This window comes from Ostrinia nubilalis, chromosome Z, assembly GCF_963855985.1.
Source record: "Ostrinia nubilalis chromosome Z, ilOstNubi1.1, whole genome shotgun sequence".
NCBI lineage: Eukaryota > Metazoa > Arthropoda > Insecta > Lepidoptera > Crambidae > Ostrinia > Ostrinia nubilalis.
In genome coordinates, this window is record NC_087119.1 from 9,451,942 (window position 1) to 9,470,651 (window position 18,710).

At 40.3% G+C, this 18,710-nt stretch overlaps 1 protein-coding gene across 1 annotated transcript in view; it reads left to right on the forward strand.

The window, feature by feature from the left end:
• Positions 1 to 18,710, forward strand: part of LOC135086873 (protein grindelwald) — a 28,417-nt gene that overhangs the window by 6,030 nt on the left and 3,677 nt on the right. Inside the window, exon 2 of the mRNA XM_063981699.1 lies at positions 8,289 to 8,497. Within this exon, the coding sequence (XP_063837769.1) occupies positions 8,296 to 8,497 (202 nt within the window). The 5' untranslated portion in view covers positions 8,289 to 8,295. The remainder of the gene's footprint in view (positions 1 to 8,288; positions 8,498 to 18,710) is intronic.

Sequence of the window (18,710 nt, forward strand, 5' to 3'; positions counted from 1 at the left end):
GGGTTGTTCGAAAAACTCTGACAATGCAACTTGTTCGGAAAGTGTGAGTGATACGGGCGATGCTGCTGCGTTGTTGAAGATGCTACGCGTGTTGGCGGGTGGGCTCCAGCCACCCGCGCCGGTGGCGCTCATCAAATTTGACCCCGACGATCCGGACGCAGACATCGAAGGCTGGTGTAAGATTAACGAGGTGATAGTAAGGCACAAGGATTTGAAAGGTACCGATTTATTATTACCCTTAATGCAAGCGCTTCGTGGTCGTGCTGCTACGTGCCTAACCAAGATCCAGCCGGATTGTATTACGTGGGAAAATGTGAAAAATATTCTGATTGCGAAGTTTGCTAAACCGTTGTTAATGCAAGATTATTTTGATCGAATTATAAAGTTCAAAATTAATGATAAAGAAACCGCTGCAGACGGCGCATTGCGTCTTTGGAATTTGATTGAGACAATACCTAAAGTTGAATTAAATGAGGAAGTTATAACTGGATTTGCTGTGTCAATATTGGCGAACTGTGATCATAATTTAAGGCGCGAATTGAATGCCAGTAGCATATCTTCAAAATCACAGCTGTGTCGTATATTACGTGGGGTATCTATGAAGCGACATATCGACGATGCCACTACCCACATTGACAATAAACGCCCACGATATAATAATCAGCGACCGATGTCAACATTTCCTGGTTCTTGCCATCGTTGTGGGGAAATAGGCCACCGAATTTTTAACTGTCCTCAAATTCGTGGTGAAAGTTCACAGATTCACAAGCCGTTACCAGGGCCCCAACGCTATGACGAAAAACGAGCCGTGACGTGTTATGCCTGCGGTAAGCCGGGACACGTCGCCAGCGTCTGCCCAGCCGCCGCCGCTCTTCGCGAAGCTTCTCAAGCCTCGAAGAAGGAGGTAAAACTGTGCAGCAAACGGGCGGTTACTGGTGAGCTACATGTTGCAGGTATGAGTTGTCGTTTTCTTTTTGACTCTGGTTCAGAATGTTCCTTAATTAAAAGTAGTCTTGCTGATCAAATAAATAGAGAGTATTTTTACGACACTGTGACTCTAGTGGGGATAGGTAATTCGGACGTCAAGTGTACAAAGCAAATGAGATGCACAATTAATGTCCAAAATTTGACATTGAAAATTTTATTTTACGTCGTTGATGATTCTTATTTGATTGAGCCCATTTTACTAGGTCGTGATCTTATAGACATGGGGGTACACGTTGAAATTGATAGCAAGGGTGTCAATTTATTTAAATCGAAATTTTCTCAATTAATATCCTGTAACAAAACGGTCACCCCATTTGAAGCACAAGTTGATACTGATTTAGAAGGTGAATCTAAAAATTCTTTGCTGAACATACTTACCTCCTATTCTGATAATTTTGTTGAGGGTGTTCCTAAAAGACGCGTAACTACAGGAGAAATGAAAATTGACCTTATTGACCCAAATAAAACGGTACAAAGACGTCCGTATCGGCTATCGGCAAGTGAGCGGCAAGTAGTAAAGGATAAAGTGTCTGAGTTACTTGAGGCTAACATTATTAGAGAAAGCAATTCTCCTTTCGCCAGTCCCATTTTGCTCGTCAAGAAAAAAGATGGGACTGACCGTATGGTAGTAGATTACAGGGAGTTAAACTCAAATACGCGAACCGATAATTATCCTCTGCCGCGAATTAGCGATCACATTGATAAGCTGCACGGTGCAAATTTCTTTACGTCTCTTGACATGACTTCAGGTTTCCATTGTATTAGCGTAGAAGCAGGTTCTGTAGAGCGAACTGCCTTCGTTACGCCCGATGGGCAGTTCGAATATACCGCCATGCCCTTTGGACTTAAAAATGCACCGTCCGTGTTCCAAAGATGCATTCAGAATGCTCTAAAAGACTGTGACTTTGCTCTTGTCTACATAGATGACGTTTTAATACCGTCAGAAAATGTAGAGCAAGGATTGGAAAGGTTAGAGTTAGTTCTCGCGGCGCTTACAAAAGCTGGGTTCTCGTTGACTGGCTGCAAGCCGCTGGCCTGTCTCACGCTACATGCGTGATGGCCCCCAGCGCGTGGCGCAGAGCTGTAGCGAGTGTCCCACGCGTTCCAAATGAGATGATGGTTAAAGAGAGTTGTTTTGTGGTTGTAGAGATGATGGTAGAGCTGTAGAGGAGGTGAGCTGAGTTGGGTTCAAGATTGAATTTTTTGGTTACAGATGATTAACGCACGAGGACGTGCGCTCGTCAGGAAGGCCGTGTCGGCGAAAATGATTTGAAGATGATTTTGTTACGAGGCAAAGCGCGCATTCCGCCCGCCAGGTGGCGCCGCGCGCTAACGGAACGTCGAGTTGGGCCGACACCGAGCGGGCGGACGAGACTCTGCTAGCGCACGGTGCGCACGCGCCACTCTGACGGATCGTTTGCCTCAAGTTATCGAACCAATCAATCGTTGTTATTATGAACAGTGTACTTTGTTTTGTTAAATTCGATTACAGTGTTAAATACCGCACCTGACTGTTTAAATTATCATACCCTGCCTCCTTATAACTCGATCACGTATTACCATGTCTGAGTCGCCTGAGAACACTATCCCTGGTTCTTTTCCGACAAATATTTTTGATTTTGATTTTTTTGATTTTGAAACGGCATTAATTTGTTGCAAAATGTGATTGTGTTCACATTGTAATCTTTACTTGACTCTACTATTTTTATTAACAAATGATAGTCTGCATTTTAAATACATATATCTACAAATCAGAATTTATCAAACAACAAGTACCTATTTTCGGGGAATTCGATTTTGAAACGCTTCCGATATTTTAAAAATCCTTCACGAATCCCTGCACTTTTTCTAAACGCTTTCTTGCGCGTAAGGTGCTCCCTTCACCTGGAGCATTTGCATGTAATGCAAACACCATAATGATGTTACAGAGTCGAGCATTACATCAGTGATGAAGCTGAACCGAGCATTACAGTGTGCTACTTGTAACCGTCGAATCTGAAATGATACATTACAGAAGTAGGTACTAATTTTGAGATTACAGGCGAAGGCTACATACGTCTCATCCTAGTTTCCCAATTAGACACCGGTAAAAGCGTTGCAATTAATTGAAACGCCACTTACAAAATAACACTTATCGTCAGTACATTAAGTTGAAATTACTTGTACGTTGTAACATTGCGACATACAAGGACCTTAGCGCAGCGAGTCATGGCATTCTGTCGTGCATACCAAATAACATAAGACAATACGTGATTGTCATTCTTTTCGGTCGTTTCCTAAACACTTATGATGTGCTTCAGGAGTCAATATACAATCGAGTTCATACGATCCGCCACGGCTTGAGACAACGTCAAGTACCTTTCTTTTGTGTCTGCTTTATCGAGAATTGGAAGAGGGTGGAGATTTCGTTTTACTTGCACATAAATACCTTCGGATCGTGAATCTATTTAAGTACGTGTCTTAACTAAAGACTTGATAGGACGTTGCGCGCGCCTCATGTTCAAGGTGATCGAGCAGTTAGATCATTGCACGCCTTTTGTATGACGTATATTATTAAATATTTCATACAAATTACAACTGCTTTTACGCATTTAGGATACGGAACGAAATAAGTTCCTAATTTATTAACTACGTAATTAATCTACTTAGGTAGTACCTTCATAAATATCAATAAAAAAAATATTACACCAACAAGCAGGTATACAGGGTGGAAACGTTAAGTGATCTCACTCGATTATTTCTAAACTATACAAGATATCGAAAAACTGATTACTGATTCTGAAAGTGCTTCACAAGCTCTTTCAAACGGTACAAATAATAGGTTACATAATAAAATGGATCTATCCGAAAATTAAATGTTTTCAGCCTCCATACTAAATGTATGCCAGTCAAACAAAATTAGAAGTATTAATTTTTTTTATTAAACAATAAACACTTAAAATGAACTCGTAAATTGCATTCTTATTTAAAATTATTCATGGAAAACATTGGTTGTAGGCTTTACTTGCTATAATATTATCAAGACATGAGTGCCATGACTGTGGCTGTACTAAATGTATGGAAGCTGGAAACATTGAATTTTAGGATGGATCCAGTTAATTTTGTAACCTATTATTGGTATCGTTGGATAGAGCTCGTGAAGCACTTTCAGGATCAGTAACCAGTTTTTTAATATCTTGTATAGTTTTTAATATTATGTGGTTTTACTAAATGTATGGAAGCTGAAAACAATTAATTTTCGGATAGATCCAGTTAATTCTGTAACCTATTATTGGTACCGTTGGATAGAGCTCGTGAAGCACTTTCAGGATCAGTAACCAGTTTTTCGATATCTTGTATAGTTTAGAAATAATCGAATGAGATCACTTATCGTTTCCACCCTGTATGTTACTTACAATAATCTGAGGCTGGGATGGATGTATATTATCTGTGGCAGGAGGCCCCGCTTCTTTCATTAGTTTAGATAATTTAAGAACATGTAATATTTAACACTCCAGTATTTTAGGTACCTAATTATTATCTTTTTTTAAATTACAGCAGAAACCTTTTGTTGTAATATACTTAGCAGTAGTATGTAGTATCATCAATAAGCTGCAATCAACTTTACATTCGGTGCAGATAAACTTTGTTTTCTCAAGGTATTTTCCTTGTCCTTAAAACATCGATATCAACGATTGAAACTTATGGTATTTTATATCTATTAACTTGGAGATTGGTACTTATGTAACTCCGTAAACAAGTTAACTTAATTTGAAGTAAACAAAAAATAATAAAGATGTTTTGTTTCCTTGCCATTTATTGACACGGATGGCTTATTATAATACAAGGCCTGTGTCAATACAACCCTTACTTATTGCACGAGATTTGATGTGGCCAAATAAAATAAGTTGTTTAATTACTATGAAGTAGGTATAATAGTAATTTTACTCTCTCTCTCTGCGGATGTAATAAATCTAATTTCTCATCTATGACCTAATCTTAACTTGTTTTTACTAGTAATCCGATCATAAAGTAAATAACAATAACTATTAAAATTACGTAATCAACAATAAAATTTTCTTCGTCACGAAAGCCAAACATTTCAATAGTACCTACTCGTAACGCGGCGTTAGACTGTGAATCACTGGTTGGTGTAGCGGTTGCTAGGCTACCATCGTGGAAGCCATCAAAACACCTCATCCTGTAGCCTGTAGTGTTGTGTGCTTCGCTTGCAATGCGTGCATTCACAGCATTTCAATCAAAATTTCCGCCCTGAAAATCTGTGTATTCTAAATTGACCGTCATGTGACTGTACGTCCCATTCAGCTTTGCATAGCCTTCATTTCCAGGTAAGCCAATATGATTTTCACTTGTGTCCATTTCCCTTGCACGAGAAAACGGAAATATGTTTTCATTCTGTACATTTCAAAGTATTACAACCGAGCGGTTGCTTCAAAGCATGTTTACACGAATGCACATCATTAATTAATAATATTTTAATCGAGCTCATTTCTTTCCCGAATATCTCACTCATTCCAAGCGCCCAGAGAAACTAGGTCCGTGCCAGTTCATGAATTTGTTACAGCTGCATCCAGCTAAATTAGCCTCCGTGAATATTAAAAGATCCCTTTAAAGTGGACAGTTTCAAAGGTATGATAGTTTCGGACTCTCGCCTCCAATTTTCTGTTTGGAGGAATACCTGCAAAGTATCTGAAGGTATTATTCACGGGTGTTCTATCAAAATTTTGTGGGAAGTCGAGCTTGATAGACGTACTTTTGGATGGCTCTTTACAAGAAGTTAGAGATAGGTAGTGGCGAAATTAAGAATTATCAATATTGAAATGAAAGTTTCCGATAAATTCATCCGTCTTCCCTTCTCATATAATTACATATATTTTTCTTCTGTTTTAATGTTTATTTCTTAGGAAAAATACGTACATCGCTTCCTTGACGTACCTATAATTTTGAGTGAGTGAGTTTTCTTTTTCTTTATACTACTTGTATGTATATTGTGTGTACAGAGTATTTTAATATTTTATTCGGTACCTTAACGTCGACTTACATAATCTAATTTATCTGGATCGATTCATGCTCATAGAGCAAGGTGATTTGATGCTCCTCTACGCCGCATCGCAATCATTTAAAAGTGGACAAATTGGACAATGGACATAGTTTCGTTCTATGCATTCCATTAGTTTGAAGGGTCTTGTCGCTCCAAAAAATAATTTGATTTTTAATCGCTTCGCTTACGAGAAGGTACTGCAGTGATTTTGAGATGAATATCTGAAAAAATCTGTAGAGGATAATTTTATTCTGTTATTTGTGTTATGCAAGTTATGTAAGAATGGACGGTCTAATGCTCTCTCTATTTACTTATTATCTTTTTTAAAACTCAAACGAAAAAGCATTTTGTGAAAAGTTACAGGTAAAAATGTAAATAAAATATAGTTACCTGTCTTTATTATATTTGTAAAAGTGCTTTTTTTTAAGCCTATTTACAGAAATAAATGAGTTTTTAGTTTTTATCTAATTACACTACTTAATATTTGCAAAGTTTTGTGTCTTAAACCCAGCTGTTAATATTGTGTTGAACACTCGTTACGTAGTTATGAGTCATCCTATTTACTATGCAGAGAAAGTATGGCGGCTTTTAACGTCCGCTTGCCTCAGTGTTCAGTGTCATTTGATTCCATGGTCATGACAGTAAATAGTTACTTATCAATATTAATATTTTTTAGGGTTTTAAATAATTATAAAAAAGCCTTATTAGAAATCAAAATGATAGTGTATTTTTAAGCTTCGTGATAACCCGTATTAGGTATTATATGAGACGACGTTCTAAACTCGATCCAATATCAATAATAGATTTGAGATCATGATTGTTTAGGTACACTAAATATTTACATTATTCAGCCTGTTTTTGAGTGTTGATTCATACCTACTTGACTTAATAGAAATTCAAAATACCTATGCCCGTTTTAACCATCAATTCCTAATTTTTAAGTGACCCCTATGGTAACACAAAACAGGAATTTTGTTTTCAAAGGGGTCACTTAAAAATTAGGGTTTGCTGGTGAAAACAGGCATTACTCTAGTATAAATGCTATTCTAAAGCGATTAACAAATGACTATACATACATGTTGCTTTTATTGTTGAATAATGTAATACAATGACATAACTGTAAAAAAATCACATTCAACTTGCATTCAAACATAAAAGGATGGCGCCGGAGCCTCTTGACATTGTATTTTCTTTTCAATGGTATGCATTTACGGCAATGTAGCTGTTGAATTGTTAGTAATAACAAAAGAGGCGTAAAACGTTCTTGGAATTATCGACTTCCATTCATGTTTGTGACGTTTCATTAGTAAATACATCTGGTTACCTGTCTCTATGCGATGAGTCACCAGCGCCACAACCGTTGCGGCATGAGTGTAAATATTCATAGTTTTTGGGCGAAAAGGTCTAGCTGTTGTTTACTAACGAGTTTTTGTATAGAACAGGTACCTGCTTGAGGACCAAACCTGTATTTCAAATAAATCGTTATTAATTGTCGCAGCTAATGGAAGACAATTATCGTGTGGCAATACCTAATGGTTGCAAGTGTTTAAATGTTTACAATGTATCAGCGATTCCGCTTACAAAATTAGATATGAAGTTTGCTAATTGATTTTAAAAAGTCCAAAATTTGTCATCTATTCGCATCATAAATTATACCCAAGTTACGCAAAGAACTGTCGATGAAGTCGACTCTACTCGTATCAAATCAAAGTCCATAATGTAAGTATTGTACCTATGTTAGGTTGTCTAGGTTGAGGAACAGCTTAAGATGGATAGACAGTTACATGATTCGTTTTTGTGTTAACGATACGTTTGTCGACAATCGATAGATGTCGATTTACCAACTAGCTTTCGCTCGCGAGAAAGTCTATTGCGCGTGCATCCTTGGTTTATTAAAAGCACAACAAGGAAATTATTGGTAGCAATGCCATGTTTTCTGTTCACGTTAATAACTAGCCTAGTCTTCCTTCAAAATTAAAATTATTTGTTAATTAAATACACATAAAACATAGCTTGCACTTATTAACAAAACTCCTCCTAAATGGCTTGACCGATTCTTATGTTTTTTTTGTATATTCTGTAGGTTTGAGAATAGGATGTCAACTATTTTTCAAGCTAATAAGGGTTTTTCACGCGTATGAAGTCGCGGGCACAGCTAGCAGATGAACAAAAATTGGCTCAGTTGTGGTTCAAGCGTAAAAGCCTACAGGTAGACCAGACCACAGTGTGGATTCGACTAAAAACATTATTTTTCTTTTAGGACCACCATGTCTCACATAGCGTGCTTGCTGGCGGTAGCGGGCGCTGCATCAGCGCAGCTCACGCTTGACGGCGTCCGCTGCGGGCAGCTGACGTGTCAGCTCGACGAGTACTGCTCACCAGACACCAACAGATGCGCCCCGTGCGCTGTCGTCTGCAACAAGACCCATCATAACGCTGACACTGGCTTGTGCATCAAGGAGTGCCAAGGTATGTCCCCCACTGTTCCTGTGCTGCGTAGCTCACGCTTCACATCGTCCGCTGCGGGCAGCTGACGTGTCAGCTCGACGAGTACTGCTCGCCAGACACCAACAGATGCGCCCCGTGCCCTGTCGTCTGCAACAAGACCCACCATAACGCTGACTGACACTGGCTTGTGCATCAAGGAGTGCCAAGGTATGCCCCCTGTCCCCGATGTCGTAATCGTGAGAGACAACTAGGGGAGAATAAGTGAACCTCGCAAACCGTCTGGTCAAATAGTAAATCAGATATTGTTTCGACGCAGACTGACTGACACTGGATTGGGCATAGGGTTGCCAGGCGTCCGGCTTTAGCCGGACATGTTTGGCTTTTTAGGGACTTGTCCGGCCAAATATTGCCTTGTCCGGCCTGTCCGGCTTTTGTTAGGCTTTTTATTTGGTTGCCGCGCCAGGCGAAACTCGAGCCACAGAATCATATAAAGCGCACGCATCATGATGTTTTGGATAGTAACCGATAATGATAGTACTCACTCATGAGCTGACACTAATGCCCCCCCCCCCCCGTCACATGTCCCGCTTTTAGGGTAAAATGTCCGGCCAAATGAAGCACAAAGTCCGGCTTTTGTGATTTTGGACCTGGCAACCCTAATTGGGCATCAAGATGGCTGCCAATGGGTGACTGACTTGTGGTGCTTCTTCTCAGCACTGGGGCCCATTTATTGTCTCGAAGCAGTGGTAGGGTAAAAGTAGTCTACTGGGCGAAATAGAAATCTTCATTTATGTTCTTTATTAGTATTATGATCGATTAAGGTCAGGTTTTTCTTAGTCAATTAATAAGACGTAATTTACTGATGAGTTTCCATATCGTAGAAATCCTCGAAGTCAATGACGATGACTAATATATGTACAAGATAATAATAGTATTCGAGACACGTGTAAGACGTTATAAACTCTATTCTCAAGTGCGTAGAGTCTATTGTAGTATTTTAAATGGCTTCCTGGGCAACCAGTTTCGTGACCGCAAACCGCCTACGGTATCTTTGCACTCTTTCAACATATCAGATTCTCTCTCTCACTTATGGAAAGGCTGCAAACAGGCCTCACCCAGGTTATATTCTTACAAAGTTTCAAGTTGAATTTGCAAGATTTTGTTACAACGTCAAGTAACTCTTATGTATTACGTGTATAATATGTGGTAAATAACCTTAATATCTTTTTTCTCACACGTAATAATAAATTAATCTTTACATGTACTATAAAAGCGAAATACCACTTAGGGTGGATTCGACCAAACAAGAGTAAATATTAATCTCAGAATAAAACGTCATCTGACATAATATTTCCCATACTGAAACTGTCAATGTGTCAGTTATACCAGGAGTTTTTCTCGGATAAAAGTTTGGTCGAATCAGGCCTTACTGATTAATCACGAAATCTTGGAAATAACACCTACAAACTTGAAATTTGGCAGGTTCCAAGGCGTAGGGTGGACATCCACTAAGAACGGATTTTACGAAACTCCACCCCTAAGGGGGTAAAACGAGGTCCACGCGGGCGCCCGAGTTTTATATAATAGCTCGTTTAGCTTAGCTATAATAAATCCTCCTCATAGAAGAAGAATTCTGGTGAATAAGTTAGTAAACGACAGAGAAGCCACGTTAATTCAATGGTGTAAAGATGTATGCAATCCTTGGAAATATAAAAAAGAAATAAAAAGTACTTTTGTTAGCGGTTCACTACAGTGTTCTATGAAGTCACTTGTAAGGTACGGGCTTATTTTCCGAGAAAATATCAACTAACTTCCGTGGGTAGTAGTGTTGCCAAAGCTGTTTAAAAGCCGGGACAAACATAAAAATCGAAAACTCGGGACGTTGAATAATGCGCAAATAAACGATAGCAAACTCTGATTAAAATTGCAAACTTAAAAATCATTTTTTTATCCACAACCAGAAAGCTCTTGGCCTGTATCTCACCTGATGGTAAGTGATGATCAGGCCGGGTGGAAGCGAGCTTCCAGGGCCGGATTAACCATCTCGGGGCCCCTAGGCACAGCTCGTTTCGGGCCCCCCTTTTTTTGTCGCGGAGGAAATGCTTTATTTTATAGTATCGGGCCGTAACCTTAGACTTCCGCGACACCACCGGCGACATCTCGCCTACACGGTGGACCCTAGACGCCCCCCTTGTGGGGGTCCCACGGGAATGGCGCGAAACGCCAAGCCGTTCCCGTCAGACGGAGGTGACAAGGGTGCCCCCGCACCCCCGGCCTGCTGGCCGCCACCTGGGGGCAGAGTAGAACGGTCGTACAACCGCCTTCTCCACCCCCTTCTCCGCCTGCGGAGCGATGAGGCGAGAGGATCGTTCTCCCGCTCGCGCTCCGCTGCCTCCTTCTGAAAGAAGATGTCTTCGCAAAAGAAGGCGACCACCATCCAGCATCCTTCACTTCTAAGCATGGCGTTGACCAGGCTCGGAAGCAAAAGATCCCGGCCCACGACCGCAGTGAGGACACGGCGCTGCTCCTCCCAGCCTGTGCAGACCGCGAGGGTGTGCTGCACCGTGTCATCCGCCGCGCCGCATTTGTGGTACAGCGGGGATTCCTCGGCCGTGTGGTGACGGCAGAGTAGAATACATTTGTCACCAACCCCTACTCTTCCCGCGGGTGTCGTAAGAGGCGACTTAGGGACTACATATCAAACAGAGAACGGGCAGCAGCGCTCTCTGAAAAACATCAATCTTTTAAACTGCGTTCTCCAACCCGCCTGCCAAGCGTGGAGATTATGGCAAAACCCTCCACTATAATGGAGGAGGCTCATAGTCTAGCAGTGGACTGTAAAGGGCTGTTGATGATGATGATGATGATGGGGATTCCTCTCGCCCGATCCTAAGCAGGTACGAACCGAAGCAGCCATCGGTCAGCACTTGCGCCAGACGGAACGTGAGGAACCCGTGCGGTCGTTCCAACCATTGGTCCAGAACAGGACCAATGGCGTCCAGAGTGCGGCAGCCAAACTGCGCGCGAGTCATGTCTTCCTTCCTGCGGGCGATCATGATCTCGCGCTCTTCCTGCCTGACGGCGCCGCGCCGCTCCGGGGCCGGGCGCTTTCCACGCGCCTTCTGGTCTGCCATCCAGTGATAGATGACAGATGACAGACAAGACCCCAGCTTCTAGCTCCCAAAGGAGGAGTACCAGCGAGGACGCACGCCACAGCGTGCCCTACCGTACGGTAGATCCTTGCGACTTTCTGCGCTATGGCCCGCTGGGGCCTGCACATAAGGGCAGCATTCTCCCTCTTGTTGAGTGCGTCCGTCCAGATTGGGGCGCCATACAGCACCATGCTCCTCAGAACGCCTGCATAAAGTCGACGATACCTCGTTTGTGGCCCTTCCAAATTCGGGAGGGGCCAACTCAGTGCGCCAGCTGCCTTGAGGAGGCGTGACGCTAGACCGTTGAAGTGTGGGCTAAAATGCCACCTCCCGTCAAGCGTGAGGCCCAGATATTTCATCTGGCCTTTGACGTCAATCCTAACATCCTTAACCACAATGTGGGCGTCGGGAGGGGTGCGCTGGCGAGGCCCCGGTAAGAAGAGGGCCTCAGTCTTCTCCAGCGCGACTTTCAGGCAGAGGCATCGTATTCTGCGACCGACTAATGTGCCGCCCGCCGACGCCAGCCGCGCCGCGGTCCCAAATGTCTTCTCCCGGGCAGTGACCAGAGTGTCATCCGCATAGCATATGACACTCATGCCCGCGAGAAGGACGCCCCGGAGGAGCCAGTTGAAGCCTAGGTTCCACAAGAGTGGACCGAGCACCGAACCCTGCGAAACCCCGCTGGCTACGCCGCGCCGTTTGAGCTGGCCGTCTCTGTTAACATACAGGACTTCGCGGGCCCGTAAGTAATCGGCCAGCAGCGCTCGAAGGTACTGAGGCACTCTGTGATGTTCAAGTGCCTAGAGTATGGTGGAATGAGGAATGGTATTCTTTCAATACCAATATCCAAAGGCTATATCGAACGATACAGTCAACACACCCTCACCCCTCTCCCTAGCCTCTGCAGTGAGGCTTTTAAGCCTCTGAAGGGCGTCGACGGTCGACCTGTCATGTAAACCAAAGCAGTAATGTCAACGTTACGAAAATGGATTAGTTTCCATCCACAATATCGAAATTTGACGATTGAATGTGTAAATCAAAATAAGGCGAAGTTTTGAGGTGGTTTGAGTTTTGTTGCATAAAAATAATCTTTAACATTTTTTTTTAATCGGGAGTGCTGGGCCCCTGGTCATAGTGGGCCCCTAGGCACTGGCCTAAAGTGCCTTATGGATAATACGGCACTGCGAGCTTCACCCGGAATCTTATCTAATCTAATCTTACCACTAGACCACAGAGACGGTTGACCAATCGAAGAGAGACTAATCGAACTGACTTACAGAGACCAATCGAACCTTTTAATATAATAATAATAATAATAAGCCCCGCAGGGCAGCTTTGTTGCCCCGCAGGGCAGCTTTGTGCCCCGCAGGGCAGCTTTGTGGCGAGCTGTTGGTGAGTAGCGACACCACGGGGCCAGTTGTTAATCCGAGTGCTCCCGAGAGTCGGTCAAGACCCTCGTCTTCGGCTTGCCGAAGTGGAATCCGAGAGGGTCTGCAGGACTTTCACCTCTGGCTTGCCTTAACCGGCCGGCCAGAGTGGAGTCGCTAGAGCTATATGCTCCAGGGGTGGAAGTGTTAAAGGGCATAACGCCGCGAGTAACCTCGGAGAAAGCGCAGCACACCTCTCTACACCCCTGAGCTGGCAGACGCCAATGTTGCCCCTCAGTCCGGTCTATACGACTCATGACGCCAGGGGGGGCCCATTTAGTCGCTGGCTAGTCACCGCCTGCCATTTTTTCAGTCAGAGACTATGAACCAGGCAGGTGACCCGTAGTCTCCTTCCATAGCCCAGTAACCAGTCCCTCCATCCTTCATCCATAGCCCTAGTCCATTCATCAATAACTACAATAGCTCCTGTGCACAGGCTGGGGATGGTCTCTGGCTACATCCCATGATATAGTCAGAGACTAGATCCAGTATGTGCACCACTTTCACTTTTTTCGATTATTTTGCGCTTTAAACGGCCTCTACGTGTTGGATCTGTATCCCCACGCAAGCCTTATAAAGGACCGGGCCACTTTTGACCCGTGAGCTCCAAAGCGTACAAATAATAATAATAATAATTCTTTATTTCTCACCATAGAACACAAATATTAACAATTATAATATAGATAGGTACTTTCCATAGTAAATAGGTTAGTTAATAAGTTTATTAAATCAAAGTATTAAATGTGCGAAAAAGCTGTTCGCTAAACAGCTCGTTTTTTGTGACGCTTATTAAACGGGAACTCCTGCTAAAAGCGGGACATCTGACGGCACTAGTTTGTACCGAAACAGCTTCTTCCTAATGAGGAGAGACATTCGGGAACGCGGGCGAATCTGTAAGAAATAGCTAAATCCTATGTCAATAAACTGAGCCATCTCCTTCCGAGGGAATGAAAATATTATTTTAAAACGTCAATCTGCCTTTGAAAATATTGCTTTGAACTTTAAGTGATTCTAAGTATGAGTACCTACTCAATATAATAATATCTGTTGAGACTTGTGAAGATATTAAAGTGCTTTGTTTTTTTACTCTCTGAGAATTATTAGTTATGTAACCTACTTACTGATCACTTCATTCGTAAATAGAACCCTGACGTAATGCTCGTAGACATTTTGATCATCGGGACAATAATTTGAAAGAAAGAAAGAAAGAAGAAATGTTTATTCAGTATCATCGACAATACACTTAACTTACAACAATACTTAAAAATTATTTAACGTGTAGATAATTAAGTACTATTATAAATACGTACTTACGTAAGCAGACTTTCATCTTACAAAATAATCTAAAAATTCACAAGGACAATTATGAAAACGCAGACTACTGTAAAATACTTTTCATAAAGATAACAAGGATCTGTTTTCCATTCCCAAAGCATCCAACAAGAACTCTAGGTCTTACAATAGGAATAATTATGTCATGTCAAACGCAGGAGCAGTTAGTAACGGTAAAAATAATGCCTCGACCACGGCAAGTTTAGAAGAAAAAGAGTTGAATCGTACCTAATTAGCATCAGGTACCGTCGCTTGTAGGTAAAGAATTTTATATTCATAAAAGTATATAAGATTTAATGAGTTTCTTATTAGAAAAGAAAATAATCTTCTGCAGTCTATTACAGTGTTTATCTATTTCTTCTACATTATTACTAGTATACATGAGGGGTTGGTACATTATTATGTTTTAGGTACCTACTGAAGGATTCCATTAAAACGCAAAATTCTTAAAAGACCTAGATAAAAATTAAGTATCTTCATTCTGCCAATATTTTTATTTGAATTCTTTAAACTAGTTAGTTAGATGGTTTATTATACCTTTTAAAAGTAGAAGGTATAAGGCGTTCTGAGAAATCTACCGTCCCAATCTTTACGTCGTATCATACCTTAATTCTAAATTACTTTTGCCAAATACAAAAGAATGAGGGTAAAAACATCGTGCATTCGTGGAATATTAATATTTAATTTATCTTTACCGTCCAATTAAGAATTAATTTTGTGTAGGATTGAAGTAAATTACAATAATTTATGGTTCGTGACATACATAATATTATTACCTACCTTAACAGATACCTACATAGGAAAACCTACATACAATAATATGTGTGTTATATGTACTGCGTTGCAATTGCTTTAGCCCCTGTATGATGCAAATATTAAAAAAAACGTAAGTTGGCGTAACGTTTCATTGATTCGAATGTTGATCAGTCAAGTGTAAACAGTTTATCTGTGTTTACACGTAGGGTCGTAGGTATAGAATCCTACGAATTGATGTTACTGTAGCCTCTATACTCGTATTTATCTATTACATTACACGCGGCCACTTAGATTGCTTGGTCGATCAGATTGGATTGAGCGATACAATTTCATCCTATACTATCGTTTTCAAATCATCAGGTTTATTTTATATAAAATACACTTAGGTACACTTCAAGTAATGCTTGAATGCAAACCTTGAAATCGAATATTTAATGTTTTAGTGGTTTTAGTGAGCAGCAGATAACTTCGTAGTTGAATATCCAAATATTTGCGCGTAGTTTAATCTTCGCCGAAACAGGCGGGCGTCTCCTAATACAGGTTTTCTAAACTTAAAAGGAGACACCCAACCCCTGTAAATGTGTCTTATAAGAAAATAAAGAAATTTTGAATAAATTTTGAATGAATTGAATGAATCTTTGATTTGATTGAGTGTTTGTGAGTTTTCGCTGTTGACCTGTGGCGTGAGATCAGGTGTATAATAATGTAGCGGAGGGCCATGGCAAGGGGAATAACAATGCACGGCCGATATGGTCCGATGACTCGCAGGCCGGCAGGTATCGAGGCGCTCACACAGGGACACAATCACCATGTGTGTGACTGTGAACAGCGTGAACACGTCCCCACACCGATCAGGTTCACAGGTGGCTACTCTTGTCTCGTTGTTTATAAAGTGAAGTTCAACAACTCTCACGACGCAGTCGGGTAGCGATGCAATTAAAGTATGTAGCTATGTCTCGATTTACTCGTCTGTAAACAAACGAAGAATGAATACGTGCCTTTGCATGAAGTTTAGTTCTGCGAAATGTAAACGCGAAACATCCTTTTCCTTTTAACGTCGGGGCATTTAATATTTTCTCTTTATTACGAATGTGTGTTTGTTTGTCTAAGAATGCTTACACAATTTAAGTGCAAATAGGAGAGCCATTCAAAAGCTTAGGTGTGTTTTGCAATGGAATGTAATTTCAATTTGATTTCATAAATGCGTGTGATGTGTGAAAAAATATTTAATGTTTTCGTTACTTATTTTTAAGCTTAACATGTCACAGCCTGTCGTTTTTGATAAAACCATAAAAAAACTATAAGGCCCAAAGGGAATGGATTTGAGCAATAAGTATTTTTATTTGAAAGCACTTTCAAGCTTTCGATGATTGAAGTAAAGTTGATGGAGTTTCAGAAAGTTTTTTTATGCTTATGTCACATTGAAAGCATTACTTTAATATTAGGTAGGTATTATGTATTTAAGTATATAAACATGAATGATGTTTTGCTGAAAACAAAACTATTAAACTAAACTATGATTTTACAATAGAACAGGCATTATCGCCAGACATTATCGAACAGTAAAACAAGATTATGTTCGGACATACCCACTATTTTTTAATCTATTAAAAAAAATAGATAAAAGAGTAAGGTACAAATTTTCAATGAATCATGAAGTTCAGTAAAGTTGAAATCATTAAGCAATCAAGCTTCTTGAAGTTGTCCAATATTGTCCATGGTTCCAGAATAAATAAGAAATTAATTAAAAATAACTCTTTATTTCAAAACTATAACAAAGCAATTTGGCGAGCGGCGGTTAGTTTCTTTTTAAAGTGACTTTTAATGGTTTCTATTGTTTTCTAGTTGGACCAAATATTTCAATTTCAATTGCGTTGGTTTTAAAGGGAACATTTTTACAGTAGTGTTTATGAAAGACACAGGTGTGTGTGTATGTATGTGGCAGCCCCAGTTTGTTTGCACGGCATTTTCGGTTCGTCGCAGAGAGGTGTTAACTGCGCTCTTCCACAATAATTTTTTGTAAACTTTTTTCGACCTGTTGAGGTTAGAAAAACCACATATTTTTTGTCGACTGCAGGCAGCTTTTTCCGCTCGTCCTTAACTATTTTTTATGTGAGATCGTACCTGTTTTGTTTCTCTACTAATGAACCAGTTTGTAGGAACTACTTTGACCTCAACTCTCTAAATGCACATGAACGAACACGGGCCTTAAAAATGTCGTTACGACTTTATAAATTAAATACTAGAATATACTATATTCAATTACTATAGTAATTATTTATTACAGTGAGCTAGATAACTTTGTAATCACATTAGTTAGAAGAGGTAAAAAATAAATCTTTTGATAAATGGTTTTCACATGAAAGAGGTAATACCATTTTCTATTCTATCTCCATAGGCACAAAATACCTCTAGCGGTTTTTAAATATCAAGGGAAACTTACTTTAGCTTAACTAAATCTAGAAAGACATACGGCGAGACAAAATTCTATAATTTGTTTTTGGAATACTCCAACAATATCTCATCTAGAGAAATAAAATAATAATGATATAAGTAGAAATAACGTAAAAAATATGATCTCTGAATAAAATGGGTCGTGGAAAAAAAAGTATGGAGCTAGAAATTATACAAGAATATTATGGCTTTATTTGCTGTCACGTATTTTGTAGTAGGTAGGTACCTACTTTCTTAGTTTTGTCTACTAACTAGTTTCTACTAAGCATAACAAAATTAGCATAAATGTCATGAAACTTAGCACTGCTTGATAAATATTTTTATGATCGCAACATTGTTTGCAGCTGGTATAGTAGTACTGAAAAGTAGCATCAAACAGAAATGCACACGGAAAAATAACAATAGAAAAGGTAGGGATTTGATACTGAGACCTAATTCGCGGGAGTCGTATCGTATCATTCATATCGTGTTGCACCGGGTCAGTATGAGCGTTGCCAATTAAGGCTTGCAGCACTTGCAGTTGCAGGTTTTACGCAAAGCTGGAAACAGTGTAAAAGTTCTTTTCCTAACGTCACTACTGACGAGGCCGGTTTGGTAGAGTCGACGCGACGAATAGATCAAATAAGAATATTGATGCTATGTTTTCTAGTCATAACTGTGTGAAGTAGAATGAAGTTTCTTTTAAGAGGTCTTCAATTTCTATTCGTTCCTAGAAAATTAAGCATATACCTAGGTTGAGTACGAGTAATATTTGATTAAAGTACGTATCTCTCCTCATCCTTACTATGATAAAATAAAAGTCACTAGGTAGGTATATTTCTCACACGATTATGAGGGTGCCTCTTGTTTAAGCTAAGATTTACTAAGCCAAAGGAAGTGTTTAGACATAGTTCGAGATAAGAGGTCATTGCCCCGTGACAAAGGAGCTGCAGTCATTAAGGGCCACGAGTTGTAAGACAACGACGATGTTCATGAATTCCACATGTTGTTAATAACTACGAGTGTGTTGACTCTACCAATCATTTGACACACTTTTTATGCTTTTAGTGATGTTTTTTTTTATCTTTAATTATAAAAGAAATCGTTTCATTATGGCAGAAAAACAGAAATAAA